The 14606-nt window shown below is 38.8% G+C and overlaps 1 protein-coding gene across 1 annotated transcript in view; it reads right to left on the reverse strand.

Annotated features, from left to right (window-relative positions):
* Nucleotides 1-3696: 3696 nt before the first annotated feature.
* LOC137636721 (uncharacterized) overlaps nt 3697-14606 on the reverse strand; it is a gene marked incomplete at both ends in the record, with an annotated part of 131752 nt that continues 120842 nt past the window's right edge. The window contains one exon of the mRNA XM_068369099.1: nt 3697-3843. Coding sequence (XP_068225200.1) covers nt 3697-3843 — 147 coding nt within the window. The remainder of the gene's footprint in view (nt 3844-14606) is intronic.

The raw sequence follows: 14606 nt of genomic DNA on the forward strand, positions 1-14606 counted from the left end.
TGGTCCCGGAGCTGCAGCCCACGCTGATCCCCCTACCGGGCCCAGTCCTCTCTCAACAAGTACAGAAGTCAACTGTCTTCGCTTCATCACTGAAAGTCAAGGACCTTCATCTCGTGATTTTCTCTCCTTAGCCGTAAAGAAAAGGTTTGGGATCTCGAAGAAAGGCTTAGACTTCCTCGAGGAGTACAAAACAGTCTACCAGAAGGCAGTACGAATCTTCCTGGAAAAAGTGGGGTCTCCTTCGTCAAGGCGAAAAATCCTACGGAGATCACCATTGATTTTTGCATGTCCTTCTTCATTCACCTTCATGGACAAGGCTTAGCGGCCAACACGATTTCCCCTTGTAAATCGGCCTTGACTAGACCACCCCTATACGCCTTCCAGATTGACCTGTCCAGTGACATCTTCAATAAACTGCCAAAGGCATGCGCTAGACTACGCCCAGCACCTCCACCAAGACCTATCTCCTGGTCCCTGGACAAGGTGCTCCATTTTGCTTCTAGCCTGAACAACGATTCGTGCCCTCTGAAAGACCCGACTCAAAAAGTTATCTTCCTTTTTGCTCTCGCCTCGGGAGCCCGAGTCAGTGAAATAGTGGCATTATCAAGAGAAGAGGGCCATATCCAATTCACCGATACGGGAGATCTTACCCTCTTCCCCGACCCAACGTTTCTCGCAAAGAATAAACTACCCACCAAGAGATGGGGCCCCTGAGAATCTGCCCCCTGAAGGAAGATGTCTCTCTATGCCCAGTGGAGAGTCTTAAGGTCTATCTTCGAAGAACTTCAGACTTCGGTGGAGGACAACTCTTCAAAGGAGAAACCTCGGGTAGCGACCTGTCACTGAAACAACTAAGAGCGAAAATCACCTACTTCATTCGCAGAGCGGATCCTGACAGTACACCCGCAGGTCACGATCCTAGGAAAGTCGTATCTTCTCTGAACTTTTCTCAGAATATAGATTTCGAAAGCCTCAAGAGCTTTACAGGCTGGAAATCATCGCGCGTGTTCTTCAAGCACTACGCAAAACAGGTGCACGAAGTGAAACATTTCGTGGTAGCTGCAGGTAGTGTAATGAAACCTGCTGCTTAAATCTGCATAGAACAGTGAGTTATTTGGGACTCTAACTCTACGGGTGCCTGTGTTGACCCTATTGTGATACATAGTGATTTAATGGACACTTAGTGTTTCTAATAGACTGTTCTTTATCAAGGTGAAATGTCATAGAAATTTTACACGTGTGCCACATGCTCTCGAGCATGGAGTGTTTTTTGGACTATAAAAGACTGGCGTTTCCCTGGGAACTTGTGTTTCTAAAAAGCGAAATTTCATTTTCAGACTCAGGATCACCGTCTTTAATTTTCTATGTACTGTACATTATTCATTATTATTGTAAATAAATTCTATAATCATTATTGTAATTACTTCTATAATGACTTGCAATCTTAGAAATAAAATGTCTATTTTATTTACCATGTGCGTCTCCTTTTGCTCCTATTCCTTATTAGGAAATATACGATTGTTATAGTTTCATTTATCCCTTTCCTATCTGATTACAAGAATAATATAAGTATTTATATTATATACTCATCTATGTCTTGATAATATTCCTACTTGAATATTAACCTTTGATCTGTCTCCGAGACCAGCATAATCTCTCCACCAGGTGATTAGTTCTTCACCGATCACTTCGAGATATTCCTCTTGTCCACCAGGACTTCCCTGCCAGGGGGGTAGGAAGCCAGTTCATCGTAGTATCTCTGGTAAGGACAATTACTAAAATTTTCATAGTCTTTACGGTCTCCAGACCATAGGAATATTGCTCGAAGCCCTAGGCACTTGGATTAAGGGAAAAAATCCACGATACATTAATTCTCTGGTACACTTCCATCAGGACGACATGGCTTGAGCCCAAAAAAGCGGATTTTGAGCGAAGCGAAAAATCTATTTTTGGGTGAGATAGCCATGTCATCCTGATGGACTCTCCCGTCTATTCTAGTTCAGCCTTTCAGGCCCCTCCCTGACCTACTGTATCACGGAGATTGGTAGGAGCTGAGCTCAGGATGAAGACGGACGTGACATCATTTAACAATGGCGCCCGTTTGTTTACGTCTCGAGTACCAAAAGTAGCCACGAATGAGAGTAGCTTTGGAACGGCTCCTCAGTTACTCAGCCACCTTCCCATATCGAAGCGTTAACTCTACATGGGGTGCAGATAGCTATGTGGCGTGTTAATACATGCGTCCCCTGCTGATATACGATATCCAGAGGGAAACCTTTAGGGTACTCGCACCAGAAGTTAGAATTCTGTGATAACCTTTAGTTTAATTCTCTGGGAATATCCACTGTAGTTAAATATACCCTAGGAAGCTACTGAAGGAACCTTCCATCAGGACGACATGGCTATCTCACCCAAAAATAGATTTTTCGCTTCGCTCAAATCCGTTATATATATGTGATCAATCTATTCTGAAGAAGTGTTTTAATTCCTTCATTCTACCTTGTTTTGAGTATTGTTCTCCTCTCTAGTGTTCAGCTGCTGATTCTCATCTTAATTTGTTGGACAGAAACTTACGGTCTAATAAATTTCTTATTCCTGATCTAGATATTAATCTTTGGCACCGTCGTTCAATTAGTTCATTATACATGTTGCATATGATTTTTCATAACTGACCATCCTTTACATCCAGATCTCCCTAGACAATTCTCTCCTGCAATTAACTGCAAGCAGTTAATTCTAATAGCCAGGCCTTCTCTAGCATGAGGCTCAATACTACACAGTATTCTAGAAGTTTTATTCCAGCTGTTACCAAGTTGTGGAATCATCTTCCTAATCGGGTAGTTGAATCAGTAGAACTTCAAAAGTTCAAAGTTGGAGCAAATGTTTTTATGTTGACCAGGCTGACATGAGTCTTTTTACAGTTTATATATGACATATCTGTTTTTGACGTTGTTAATAGTTTATATAGGACATATCTTTTTTGACGCTGTTACTGTTTTTAGAATATATTAATTTATTCTCATAATTCATTTATTTCCTTTCCTAACTGGGCTATTTTTCCTTATTGGAGCCCTTGGGCTTATAGCATCTTGCTTTTCTAACTAGGGTTGCAGCTTGGCTAGTAATAATATATTATATATATATATATATATATATATATATATATATATATATATATATATATATATATATATATATATATATATATATATATATATATATATATAATATATATATATATATATATATATATATATATATATATATATATATATATATATATATATATATATATATATATATATATATATATATATATATATATATATATATATATATATATATATATATATATATATAAATATATATATATATATATATATATATATATATATATATATATATATATATATATATATATATACTGTATATAATTTTTGCATTGTTGTAAGGCCAGAAGCATTTAGTTATCTCCTAGACTATCAGTCACCACTCAGGACAAATTTCAAGCAACTAAATTTGGTGTTTGAGTGAGAAACAAGGTATTATAGGAACAAGTTTAAATATATCACAGTAGCTAGTAAATTATAGTTATTTTTAATTTATTTTATAGTATAATGAAATTAAAAAGAAAACAAAGATCATTTCTGGAATTTACAGTTTTTTTTATCTGAATCCAATTGCATGTTTCCTTACCTGGTCCATAATTATAGTAATTGTTGCCTTGCCACTTATTCTTGAATTCATCTGGGTCCCTTTCAGGTGGTTTATTAGGTCCTGATGGTTTAGTTATTTTAGGTGTGTTGCTCTTTGTAACCTTGAATGTTTCTGGCACATCCTTACCTATAAAAGAATTAAAATATAAGGATCTATCAGTGATGGGAACCTTACAAATTTAACAAGATACTTATTCAACTAATCTATCATTTTCTTTTTAAGTCACAAATCATAAGAGAATATATTCTCTCTCTCTCTCTCTCTCTCTCTCTCTCTCTCTCTCTCTCTCTCTCTCTCTCTCTCTCTCTCTCTCTCTCTCTCTCTCTCATTTATAATACAACAAAATGGGGAACATTTATACACAATGAGACTTCTTTGTAGGAATATATAGTGAAAAAAGGGCTAAATGTATACTGCATAAAAATATTTTACCTAATGGAACTCCATAACCTAAGTCCTTCAACAGAGAAATAGCCAATGCAATAAGAAGTATAGACAACAAAAATAAATCTATGGGTCCACAGCCTTCAATTCATGAAATTTCAGAGCACAAGAAGTTAAGCCGTAAAGTATATAAACTAGTTAGAAAGGCCAGGATCAATGAAGAGAAAAGTGGCTTCAGCTAGTAAACTCAAAAAGAAGTTTTTGCATATGTATACAGTAGAAAACCAATCAAAAGCAACATTGGCCCACTAAGAGATTCTGAGAGTAATCTTATAACAAATGATTTGGAAAAAGCTGAACTGATGAATGCATATTTCACAACTGTTTTCACTGGGGAAGAATCAACAACCCTCCCCGAAACAGCTATCAAATATAAAGGGTCACAAATTATTGAACTAGAAGAAATATCCCCACACTTTTACAAAATGTTACGAAAGACAGCCCACGAAAGAAAGGAACCAAAAGGATATAACTAGGCAATGTTCCTCCAATCTACAAGAAGGGGCCAAAAGAAGAACATGGCAACTACAGACCAGCTTCTAACTTCAGTGCCTTGCAAAATTTATTAATCAATTATAGTAGATTCAATAGTAGAACATATAGAGAAAAACAATCTTCTGATAGACAGCCAACATGGTTTTAGATAGAGAGAGATTATGGGTGAAAAATCTTTTGGAATTTTTCCACATGATGTTTAGCATTCATGACAAAAGCAGGGCAATAGACTGTTAAGAGTATGACCTCATGTTTACCCTAAGTACAGTGGAACCTCTACACACGAACGTATCTACATCCGAATTTTCCAACAATCCGAAGTAAAATTCGAGCAAATTTTTTGACTCTACACCCGAATTTTATTTCGACACACGAAGTAAACATTACGCCATTGAGCGTCGAGTGCTCAGTTCTCTATTCTTGTGTGTATCGTGTGGTTGTCCTCTGTTTGGTCTGTTATTAACAGTGCTTATTTTCTTCCTTTTCTCACATTTCCTTTTTGATTTTACCTATAATCATGGTGCCTAAGAAGCTAAGTTTCAGTACAGGAAGAAGGCAATTCTTTCATTAGAATTGAAGCAAGAAATTATAGAAAAACATGAGAGCAGTGTGCATGTGAGTGATACTGTATGGCTAAACAATATGGCCGGAATAGGCCTATGATCTCGAGGATCATCAAGCTGAAGGCAGCCATTAAAGCAAATAACCATCGAAGGTGATCACCATTATTACAAGACATCTTAGCAATACCCTGGAAGAGATAGAACGCCTTTTGTTGATAGGGATAAAGGACAAAGAGATTGTTGGCAACGATAATTTGTGAGAAGGATCAGCGTGATGAACTGAAAGAAAGAAAAAAGCGAAGCAAAGAAAACCATGATAGCATTAGCAAGCTCTTTTAAATAAGACTTCTCTCTTTTTCTGTTTCTCTCTAAACATAGCATTAACATGTTCTTTAAATAAAATCTCTCTCTCTCTCTCTCTCTTTGTTCTTCTTCGCTGTTATAGTGTTAGATACGTCTATTATTTTTTTTCCGAGAGAGAGAGAGAGAGAGAGAGAGAGAGAGAGAGAGAGAGAGACTCTCTCTCTCTCTCTCTCTCTCTCTCTCTCTCTCTTGTTCTTCTTCGCTGTTATAGTGTTAGATACGTCTATTATTTTTTTCCGAGAGAGAGAGAGAGAGAGAGAGAGAGAGAGAGAGAGAGAGAGAGAGAGAGAGAGAGAGAGAGAGAGAGATTAAACAAAAATGTGTTTAGAGTACAAATGATTTTTAACAGCGTCAACGAGTTGAAAAACAATTAAATGTAACTAAGAAAGTAATAACAGCTAATCTGAATTCCTTTATTAACTAAAACAAATATTGATACAAACACACTCGTGTGCGTATGCACAAACACACACACAGGTGCAAAAATTACTACGCAGTAAGAGAGATGGTCGGGGAGGAGGTAGAGACGGTGACTGCGATAACATACAGTAACTCGTCACTGAGAGTGATGAAAATAAAAAAAAATAAAAAGAAAAAAAATGTAAAAAATATGAAATATAAAAATAAAAAAAAATAAATAAGCCGAGTTAAATTAAAATTTCCGTAGTGTAAGTTACAGTATGTTATCGCAGTCACCATCTCTACTTCCTCGCCGATCATGTCTCCTCGTACGTGTGTGTGTGTGTTTGCGCATACGCACACGAGTGTGTTTGTATCAATATTTGTTTTAGTTAATAAAGGAATTCAGATTCGCTGATATTGTTTTTTTAGTTACATTTAGCTGTCTTTCAACTTGTTAATGCTGTTAAAAATGATATGTAAACAACACATTTTTGTTTAATCTCTCTCTCTCTCTCTCTCTCTCTCTCTCTCTCTCTCTCTCTCTCTCTCTCTCTCTCTCTCAGAAAAAAATAATAGATGTCTCTAACACTAACAGTGAAGAACAAGAGAGAGAGAGAGAGAGAGAGAGAGAGAGAGAGAGAGAGAGAGAGAGAGAGAGAGAGAGTGAGAGAGAGAGAGGGAGAGAGTGTTTATTTAAAGAACATGTTAACACCATGTCTACCTTCTCGCCGATCGTCCGTCTCCTGGCGTAGCAAATCCTACACCTGCGTTGGCCTGTCTCTAAGGTAAAGTAGCAATAAAACACATTTTTTATTTATTACTTCTTTATAATTATCTTTTTTACATGCTTCTTTCATATTATGCAGTTATGTTATTGTTAAGTGTAATTATGTGTAGCCATTTATTAAGTATTTATTATGGGTTTTTAGGCTGAGGAACGAATTAAATGAATTACCATGTATCCTTATGGGAAAATTCGTTTCTACATCCGAAGTTGGTTGTGGAACGAATTAAATTCGTATGTAGAGGTACCACTGTATTATGGTACAAATGTACGTATGCATGATAGTTGAAAATCAATTTAGTAGAGGGCGCTGTAGTACGTTCCAACTTCTTAAGTACTATATTACATCACCTTGGACCTTCTACAAGGTCAAAGGTGATGTAATAAGACTCTTTGTAGAGAGTACTGCAGTATGTCCCGTTAAGTACCAGTCAAAGGTTGTTCTACCATCCAACTTATACTAATAATTACCACCGTCCTGGATAGAAACTCAACAGGTTATGGGCCCAGAAGCAGAATGATGTTCGACGGTAATGATCGCAAGTAAGAATTGTGGGAAGGCAAATGTCTGGGGTATTTACGGCTCCAGAAGTTGCAGGACATTGTCCTACCTGCTGACGCTGACCTGGATAAAGAATGTAACGCTGAAGCTTTTGTCGCAACCATTCAGCATTTGGACGATAGAAGTTTATCGTTAGTTATCCAAAGTGCTAAAGACAACAGTTAAGGTGCTTTGAAGATTCTGCGTGAACACTACACTTCAAGTGGAAAATCTCGAGTGTAAGTTTATATACAGAACTTACGTCTTTAGAGAAATCCTTCACAGAAACTGTGACTGATTATGTGATTCGTGCCAAAAATGCACCTGCTGCTTTGAAAACTGCTGGTGAAGTGATAGGTGATAGTTTACTGTTTGCAATGATTATGAAAGGACTGCCTTTAGAATTCAAACCATTTTTTACAGTAATTACTCAGAAAGAAAAGCACTTTAGATTTAGCGAATTCAAAGTAAATATGGGCAGCTATGAAGAAACTGAAAGGTCTTGTAGTAATGAATCAGCATGATGAAGATTAATTTACAAAAGACCTTTCAAGGTAAGACCGTGGCCATGCACGTGCAATATTATGCTATGATTGTCAAAAAGGCCATAAACGTGGAAATCCTTTGTGTGAGAAATCAACTTCCTCAAATCCTTCTTACATGCAGAAGCAATGGTGTAATGTAAGCAAAAACAGTACCCACGACACTAGATATTGTAGGAGGAAGAACAAAGACTTAAGAATATGGAACAGGTGGAAGGTTCTCATTCATTCTATTTTAAAATGTCTACTGTAGGACAACTGCTGGGTGAAACTAGATCCATTGGTAAGAGTGATATTAATTTAGTTTATGTAAGTTCTTTATTAGCAGATACTGGTGCACCTACTCAAGGAGTGAATGGTAAGGAGAAATTTATTTTCTTTGATCCCAAATATTTTAGTGATGAGCATTGCATAGAATTGACTGATGGTAGCCGTGTTAATTTAGCTGAAGTTCAATGCGTACTGAAATTGATATTGTTGATAAGGGTGTTGTTAGAAAAGTTATTCTTGATGATGCTTTGTATGTTACCTCATTTAGGCAAAATAATATTTTCAGTGCATTGTGCAGCAACTAAAGGGAAAGTGTAGAATTCATAGAAAACTAAGCCAAACTCAAGTGTAAAGATGGTACTAGGCTTGACATTCAGAGAAGAGGTCAATTGTATTTCCTTAACTGTGCTATCTCCTTTAGAAAGGCATCGCATTCTTTGCATGAGTGGCATAAAATTTTAGGTCATTGTAATCTCCAAGATGTCAAGAAATTAGAGAAATTCGTAGAAGGGATGAAAATCTCTGGTAAAAAAGTCAAAGATAGGTAAAATGGTAAATGAGAGCTCAAGAATACCTAATGCTAGGCCAAAGTCTCCTCTTGAACTAGTACATTGTGACTTAGCAGGTCCAGCAGATCCTACAGCTAGAGAAGGTTTTAGGTACACTTTGAATTTCACAGACGACTATTCAGGATTAGTTATGGTAAATTTTCTGAAGAATTAAAGCAATACTATTCAAGTCACAAGGAAATTTCTAGCAGATATAGGACCCTATGGTTGTCTTAAAAGGTTGAGAAGTAATAATGGTGGAGAGTTCAAAAAGTTGATGAAAGAAAACAAAATAAAGCATGAAACTTCTGCATCATGTCTCCTCATCAGAATGGGTCAGCAGAAAGGCACTTTAGAACATAATTTGAAATAGCTAGGTGTTTACTTTTAGATTTTGATTTACCGAATGGACCTATGCCGTTATGTCAGCAAAGTATATCAGAAATAGGCGTTAAAATCCTAGATTAGAGAAAACCCCAGTTGAATCTTTCATGGAAAGTAGGACAAATCTAAGCAATATGCATGTGTTTAGTTCTCAATGTTTTGCTCTTGTGAATGATGGGAAGAAATTAGATGCTAAGAGTGAGGAAGGAGTATTAGTTGGATATGATAAAGGAAGTTCTACTTGTCTGGTACATTTTCCTTCTCAAGTTCTGCTTGTCTGGTACATTTTCCTTCTCAAAATGACAAATTTGTAGATAATTTGTATTTTTCCTAACTATACAAACCTAAGCTATTTAATAGGGGTATTACTTTCGGCGTAGCTGATATGACGAGCCATTAAAATTTAATGAGGGTTTACTACCCACACCGCTAGTAAGCGGGGGTAGGGGAGGGTAGCTTGCTACCCCCCCCCCCCCCGGCCCACACACACCTGTGCTTGAGCTCACTTTGCTTGGAGGTAGGACTTCAAGGGGGATAGGGCTGGTGGGCAAGTTTGATTAAATAGCTAAGGTTTGTATAGTTAGGAAAAATACAAATTATCTACGAATTTGTCATATGTTCCGTAACTGACATACAAACCACGCTATTTAATAGGGGTGACTCACCCATTAGGAAGGGTGGACGTCCCAGCCAGTACTGGCTTTTTGGCTTTGCCCGGGGGCTCGTTATTTGAGTGTGTCAGCACCCAAGAAATAAGGAGTCCCTGCACCTCGCTAGAACCTTGCTACGCAAGGACTGTGGACTACGCTAGCTGTGTGTGAAGGTATAACGAAGTGTGACTCGTCCTAGGAAGTTGATCTGAAGTTCTTTAGATAGAAACTTTAGACTAGGACTCTCCCAATACCACCTCGTCAGGGTATGGGGACGTAACAGTATTAACTTGATACTGGGAACACAAAGAAACATGGTTTAACTGCAGTGGTTTGAGGTCAGCTATGCAGAGAACCCAGGATGCTGCTTTCCCCACGACAGGGGAGGATGAAGAAAAGAATAAGGGCCAGACAAACCTTTTCATTCATGCACACTAAAACCGGGTAACAATGCCCTCAACCTTCTGCTACTTGTCCAATAAGGAGCTTGAGGTTTTAAACCAGCTGTTGTGCAGCCACCACAGGGCCGATAGAGAACGTATCGAGCCTCTTGTGGGTCACGTCTTGCAGGTAGTGGGCTGTGAAGGTTGTCTGACGCTTCCACACCCCAGCTTGAAGGACCTGCGTCACTGAAAAATTCTTTTTGAAGGCCAGAGACGTAGCTACGCCCCTGACATCATGTGCTCTAGGGCGACATGACGGAGGAGGATCTGGATTCAGGGACAGATGAATCACACTATGAATCCATGCCGAGATGGTATTCTTGGTGACCCTCCTCTTAGTCCTCCCTGTGCTAACAAATAACGCTGGCACATGAGGACGGACTGCAGCCGTTCTTTCAAGATATACAGTGAACCCTCGTTTATCGCGGTAGATAGGTTCCAAACCCGACCGCGATAGCTGAAAATCCACGAAGTAGGGACACCATATTTACGTATTTATTTAACATGTATATTAAGATTTTTAAAACCTTCCCTTTACGTAGTACTGTTAACAAACAACCCTTTAATGTACAGAACACTTAATGCATGTACTACAGTACCCTAAACTAAAACAGGCACAAATATTAAAGGCGATTTTATATCATGCGTTTCCTAAACACGCCAAAAAGCACGATATAAAATGACAACCAATGTTTTATTTACGTTTATCTCTGATCATAATGAAGAAACAAACGCATTTACACATCTGTGTATAGGTTAGTTTTTGCATCGATTATATTGATTATATGTTGATTTTGTTATTACCAATGATTTACTTAATTTTTCTTAGGACTTCCAAATAAATGAAATGAATGCCATATATATAATGTTTTTCTTTATGACGCCGCCTGAAACGGAAACCTTCCATTCGTTTACTGTACGCTCCATCTTCGATCGTAATAAACAAACGAAGGCATTAAACGCGCATGATGAAAGTGATAAATAATGATATTAAAAGCTTTTAGTAAATATGTTATTACAAATATTATTTACCGTATCTATATAAAATCCTACATACGTAGCAAAGCAGGAGAACAATTTTTTTCTTTTTTCTTTTTTTGCCGTTTAATCAACAATAACAAACTGCCGCTAATGACCGAATGATAATTTACGAGAGAGAGAGAGAGAGAGAGAGAGAGAGAGAGAGAGAGAGAGAGAGAGAGAGAGAGAGAGAGAGAGAGAGAGAGAGAGAGAGAGTTGTTTTAAATGTAATAAACAAAAAAATATGATAGGTTATAACATGTATATTCAGACTTTTCAAACCTTCCCTTTACGTAGTACTGTTAACAAACTACCCTTCAATGTACAGAACACTTAATGCATGTACTGCAGTACCATAAACTAAAACAGGCACAAATATTAAAATGTTAGAATATTAAAGTACGTAGTATAAAAAAATAAAGATTGTTACTGTACTCACCACGAAAGAAGTTGAAGAAAAACTTGAATGATGATGGCGATGAATTTGCTGCACAGTAGAAATGATGATGATGAAGCTGATGATGTCTTCAACTGTGCAGCCAATGATAATATTTTACGTCTCTTCAGACGGAGGTGTCTTTTCCTGGGACACCTCTTCAACTTCTTCCTGGGACACTTCTATTTCTTCCGAAGGGATAGTAGCAGGAGGAACTGGCTCTTTTTTGCGGGGCTGGAAGAACATTGTGATCGGAAGTTGCTTCCGCTGCTTCTTTTTTCGCTCGAAGAGCATCCTGTAGGGAGTCATGTCTTCATCAATTTTGTTGCAGAATTGCAAAGAACGAACCATATCCTCGTCCCACTCTTGTGACAATTCTTTCAACTCCTTTGCAAGGTTGCAGAGCTTGGCAAGCCGTTCTAATGTTAAGCCCGTTTCTTCGATATTTTCTTGAGTCTCTTCCTGTGTTTCACTGTCTTCTTCACTGGTAGATTTCGTCAGGTCTTCGAGGTCTGCGTCAGTTAGCGGCTGGGAATGGCAGTCCAACAACTCGTCGACGTCTTCTGTCGTCATGTCGCCAAACCCGTCACCTCCAATTATCGCAGCCAACTGCACAGATTTCCGTATTGCAGAGTGTTGAATCTCAGCAGGTGTAAATCCCTCGTTATCGTAAACAATCTGGGGCCACAACTTCTTCCAGCTCGCATTAACAGTAGCAGGTTTCATTTCTTTCAGTGTCTTCTGGATGTTCTGCAGGCACGTAGCTATTGTGTACTTCCGCCAGTACGCCTTCAAATTGAATGTTTCATCCTCATCATCTTGGGCAGCATCCACATACGCAACGAGGTCCGCCAAGGTAATCTTCGTGTAAAGGGCCTTGAACGCCCTGATAATCCCCTGGTCCATTGGTTGAATTAATGACGTTGTGTTGGGTGGCAGGAACTCAACCTGAATGCCCTCATGCGACAGATCAGTTGCGTGTCCACCAGCGTTATCCATAAGGAGAAGGATCTTAAATGGAAAGCCCTTCTCTAAGAGATATTTACTGACTTGCAGGATAAAACACTGGTGGAACCAGTTGGAGGTCAGCATCTTCGTAATCCATGCTTTTGGATTATGCATCCAGTACACGGGAAGGAGATTCTTATTTTTAATTTACAAAGTGCGAGGGTTTTTTGATTTGTAAATAACCCCCGGCTTTAGCAAAAATCTAGCAGTATTGCCACACATCACAAGGGTAACACGATCTTTGAATGCTTTAAAGCCAGAGGCTTTGGCTTCTTTGAACAGGAAAGTTGGTCTCATCCATATTAAACACTTGTTCGGGCTTGTATCAACCTTGAATGATAATGTTCTTAAATGTCTCATTCGCGTAAGTTTCAACAGCGGTAGTGTCAGCGGAAGCAGCCTAGCCATGCAGGAAAACGCTTTTCAGGCCGAAGCGTTTCTGAAACTTCGCGAACTATCCTTTGCTGGCGGAAAAACGTTGTTTCTGAGGCTGGGAATCAGTGGATGTCCCTGCTTGAGGTTCATCTAGTACATCATCTTCGTCTTCTTCAGCATGGTCGTCATCGTCGTCTTGAAGTTCCTTTGCCGCAAAATTCTCATACAAACCCAAAACCTTGGTTCGGATGGTGTTCGTATCCAAGGCTATGTTCTTCTTCCGGCAGTCGGCAATCCAGACTGCTAAAGCACCTTCAATACGGACGATCGTTTTATTACGAGCGGTAACAACTCGCTTAGCTGACCTGCTAAAGGTGATGGCAGACGTCTTTCTAATGTTTGCCTCGTCCTTCTTAATGTAGCGAACGGTGGATTCGTTCAATCCAAAATGGCGGGCTGCGGCTGCGTAACTTCTGCCTTCTTTCAACATATTGAGAAGTGTCACCTTCTCAGAAATCGCCATCATTTTTCGGTGGCGTTTAGGCTCACTACCAGCCTTAGTAGAAGCAGAACGCTTGGGAGCCATTGTAGGGGTTAAACAGAAAGTTCAACAAAAAGTTCAACATCAAACAGTCACGCACAACACAAGATTAAAGTTACACAGTAACGTAGCAGCGTCTACCCGGCGAGAGAGAGGCAAACTAAGTGGCCGCGAGAAGATGCTGCGGATCAGAGAAGCGGTCAAAACACCAATCACAGGCTAGATTACAAAACTTGGGAGCTGATTCGTCATCTATCAGCACTGGAACCAATCACAGTCCATCTTACATGCTACGTAGTAGTTACAAATTCAAATACAAGGTACTATATACAGTATGCTTTACGTACGCTATTTTACGCTTGTTTTGTTGTAGGATATGTACGCTTATTCGAGACGTGATTTTTGCAACAAAGAATATTATTGGATGCAGTACTACGTACGTATACATACAAAAGATTCATGGAAAAGATGCACATCCATTACATTTGTAGTAGTAGCCATCAGCAGCCTTACACCATTCAAATATGACAAAGTCAGACTGCATCTGATTTGCGTTTCATGTTCGATTTAATTTTACTACGTACAGGTATACTGAATTATCGTATGATCACATTCACTTTTCGTGTTTTATTTCTTTCTGAACTGAATAATATGTCATATGTAATGAAATGAACCATCAGTAAGAGCAGATATTACTAATTATTAATGGAATTAACAAAATATTTGGGGTCTTCACATATCGCGGCTATTTTCGAAATTTCCAGAAAATCCGCGATATATGTATATACATGCGTTATGAAAAAAATACGCGATAGTCGAACCGCGAAGTAGCGAGGGCTCACTGTAGCCCCAAACTCCTTACTGGGCATAGTAGGAGATGGTCTGGGTCATCTGTTACAGAACGGAGACTAGAAATCTGGAAGGAGTCGAACCGAGGGTCCACTACTCCCCGATTCTGAGTCTTGGCAATAAACTCAGGGACGAATCTGAATGTTACCTCCCCCAATCCCCTTGAATGGGCGATGTCATACGAGAGACCATGAAGTTCGCTAACACGCTTGGCCGAAGACAAATTATTAT

Source organism: Palaemon carinicauda, unplaced genomic scaffold (assembly GCF_036898095.1).
Source record: "Palaemon carinicauda isolate YSFRI2023 unplaced genomic scaffold, ASM3689809v2 scaffold368, whole genome shotgun sequence".
NCBI lineage: Eukaryota > Metazoa > Arthropoda > Malacostraca > Decapoda > Palaemonidae > Palaemon > Palaemon carinicauda.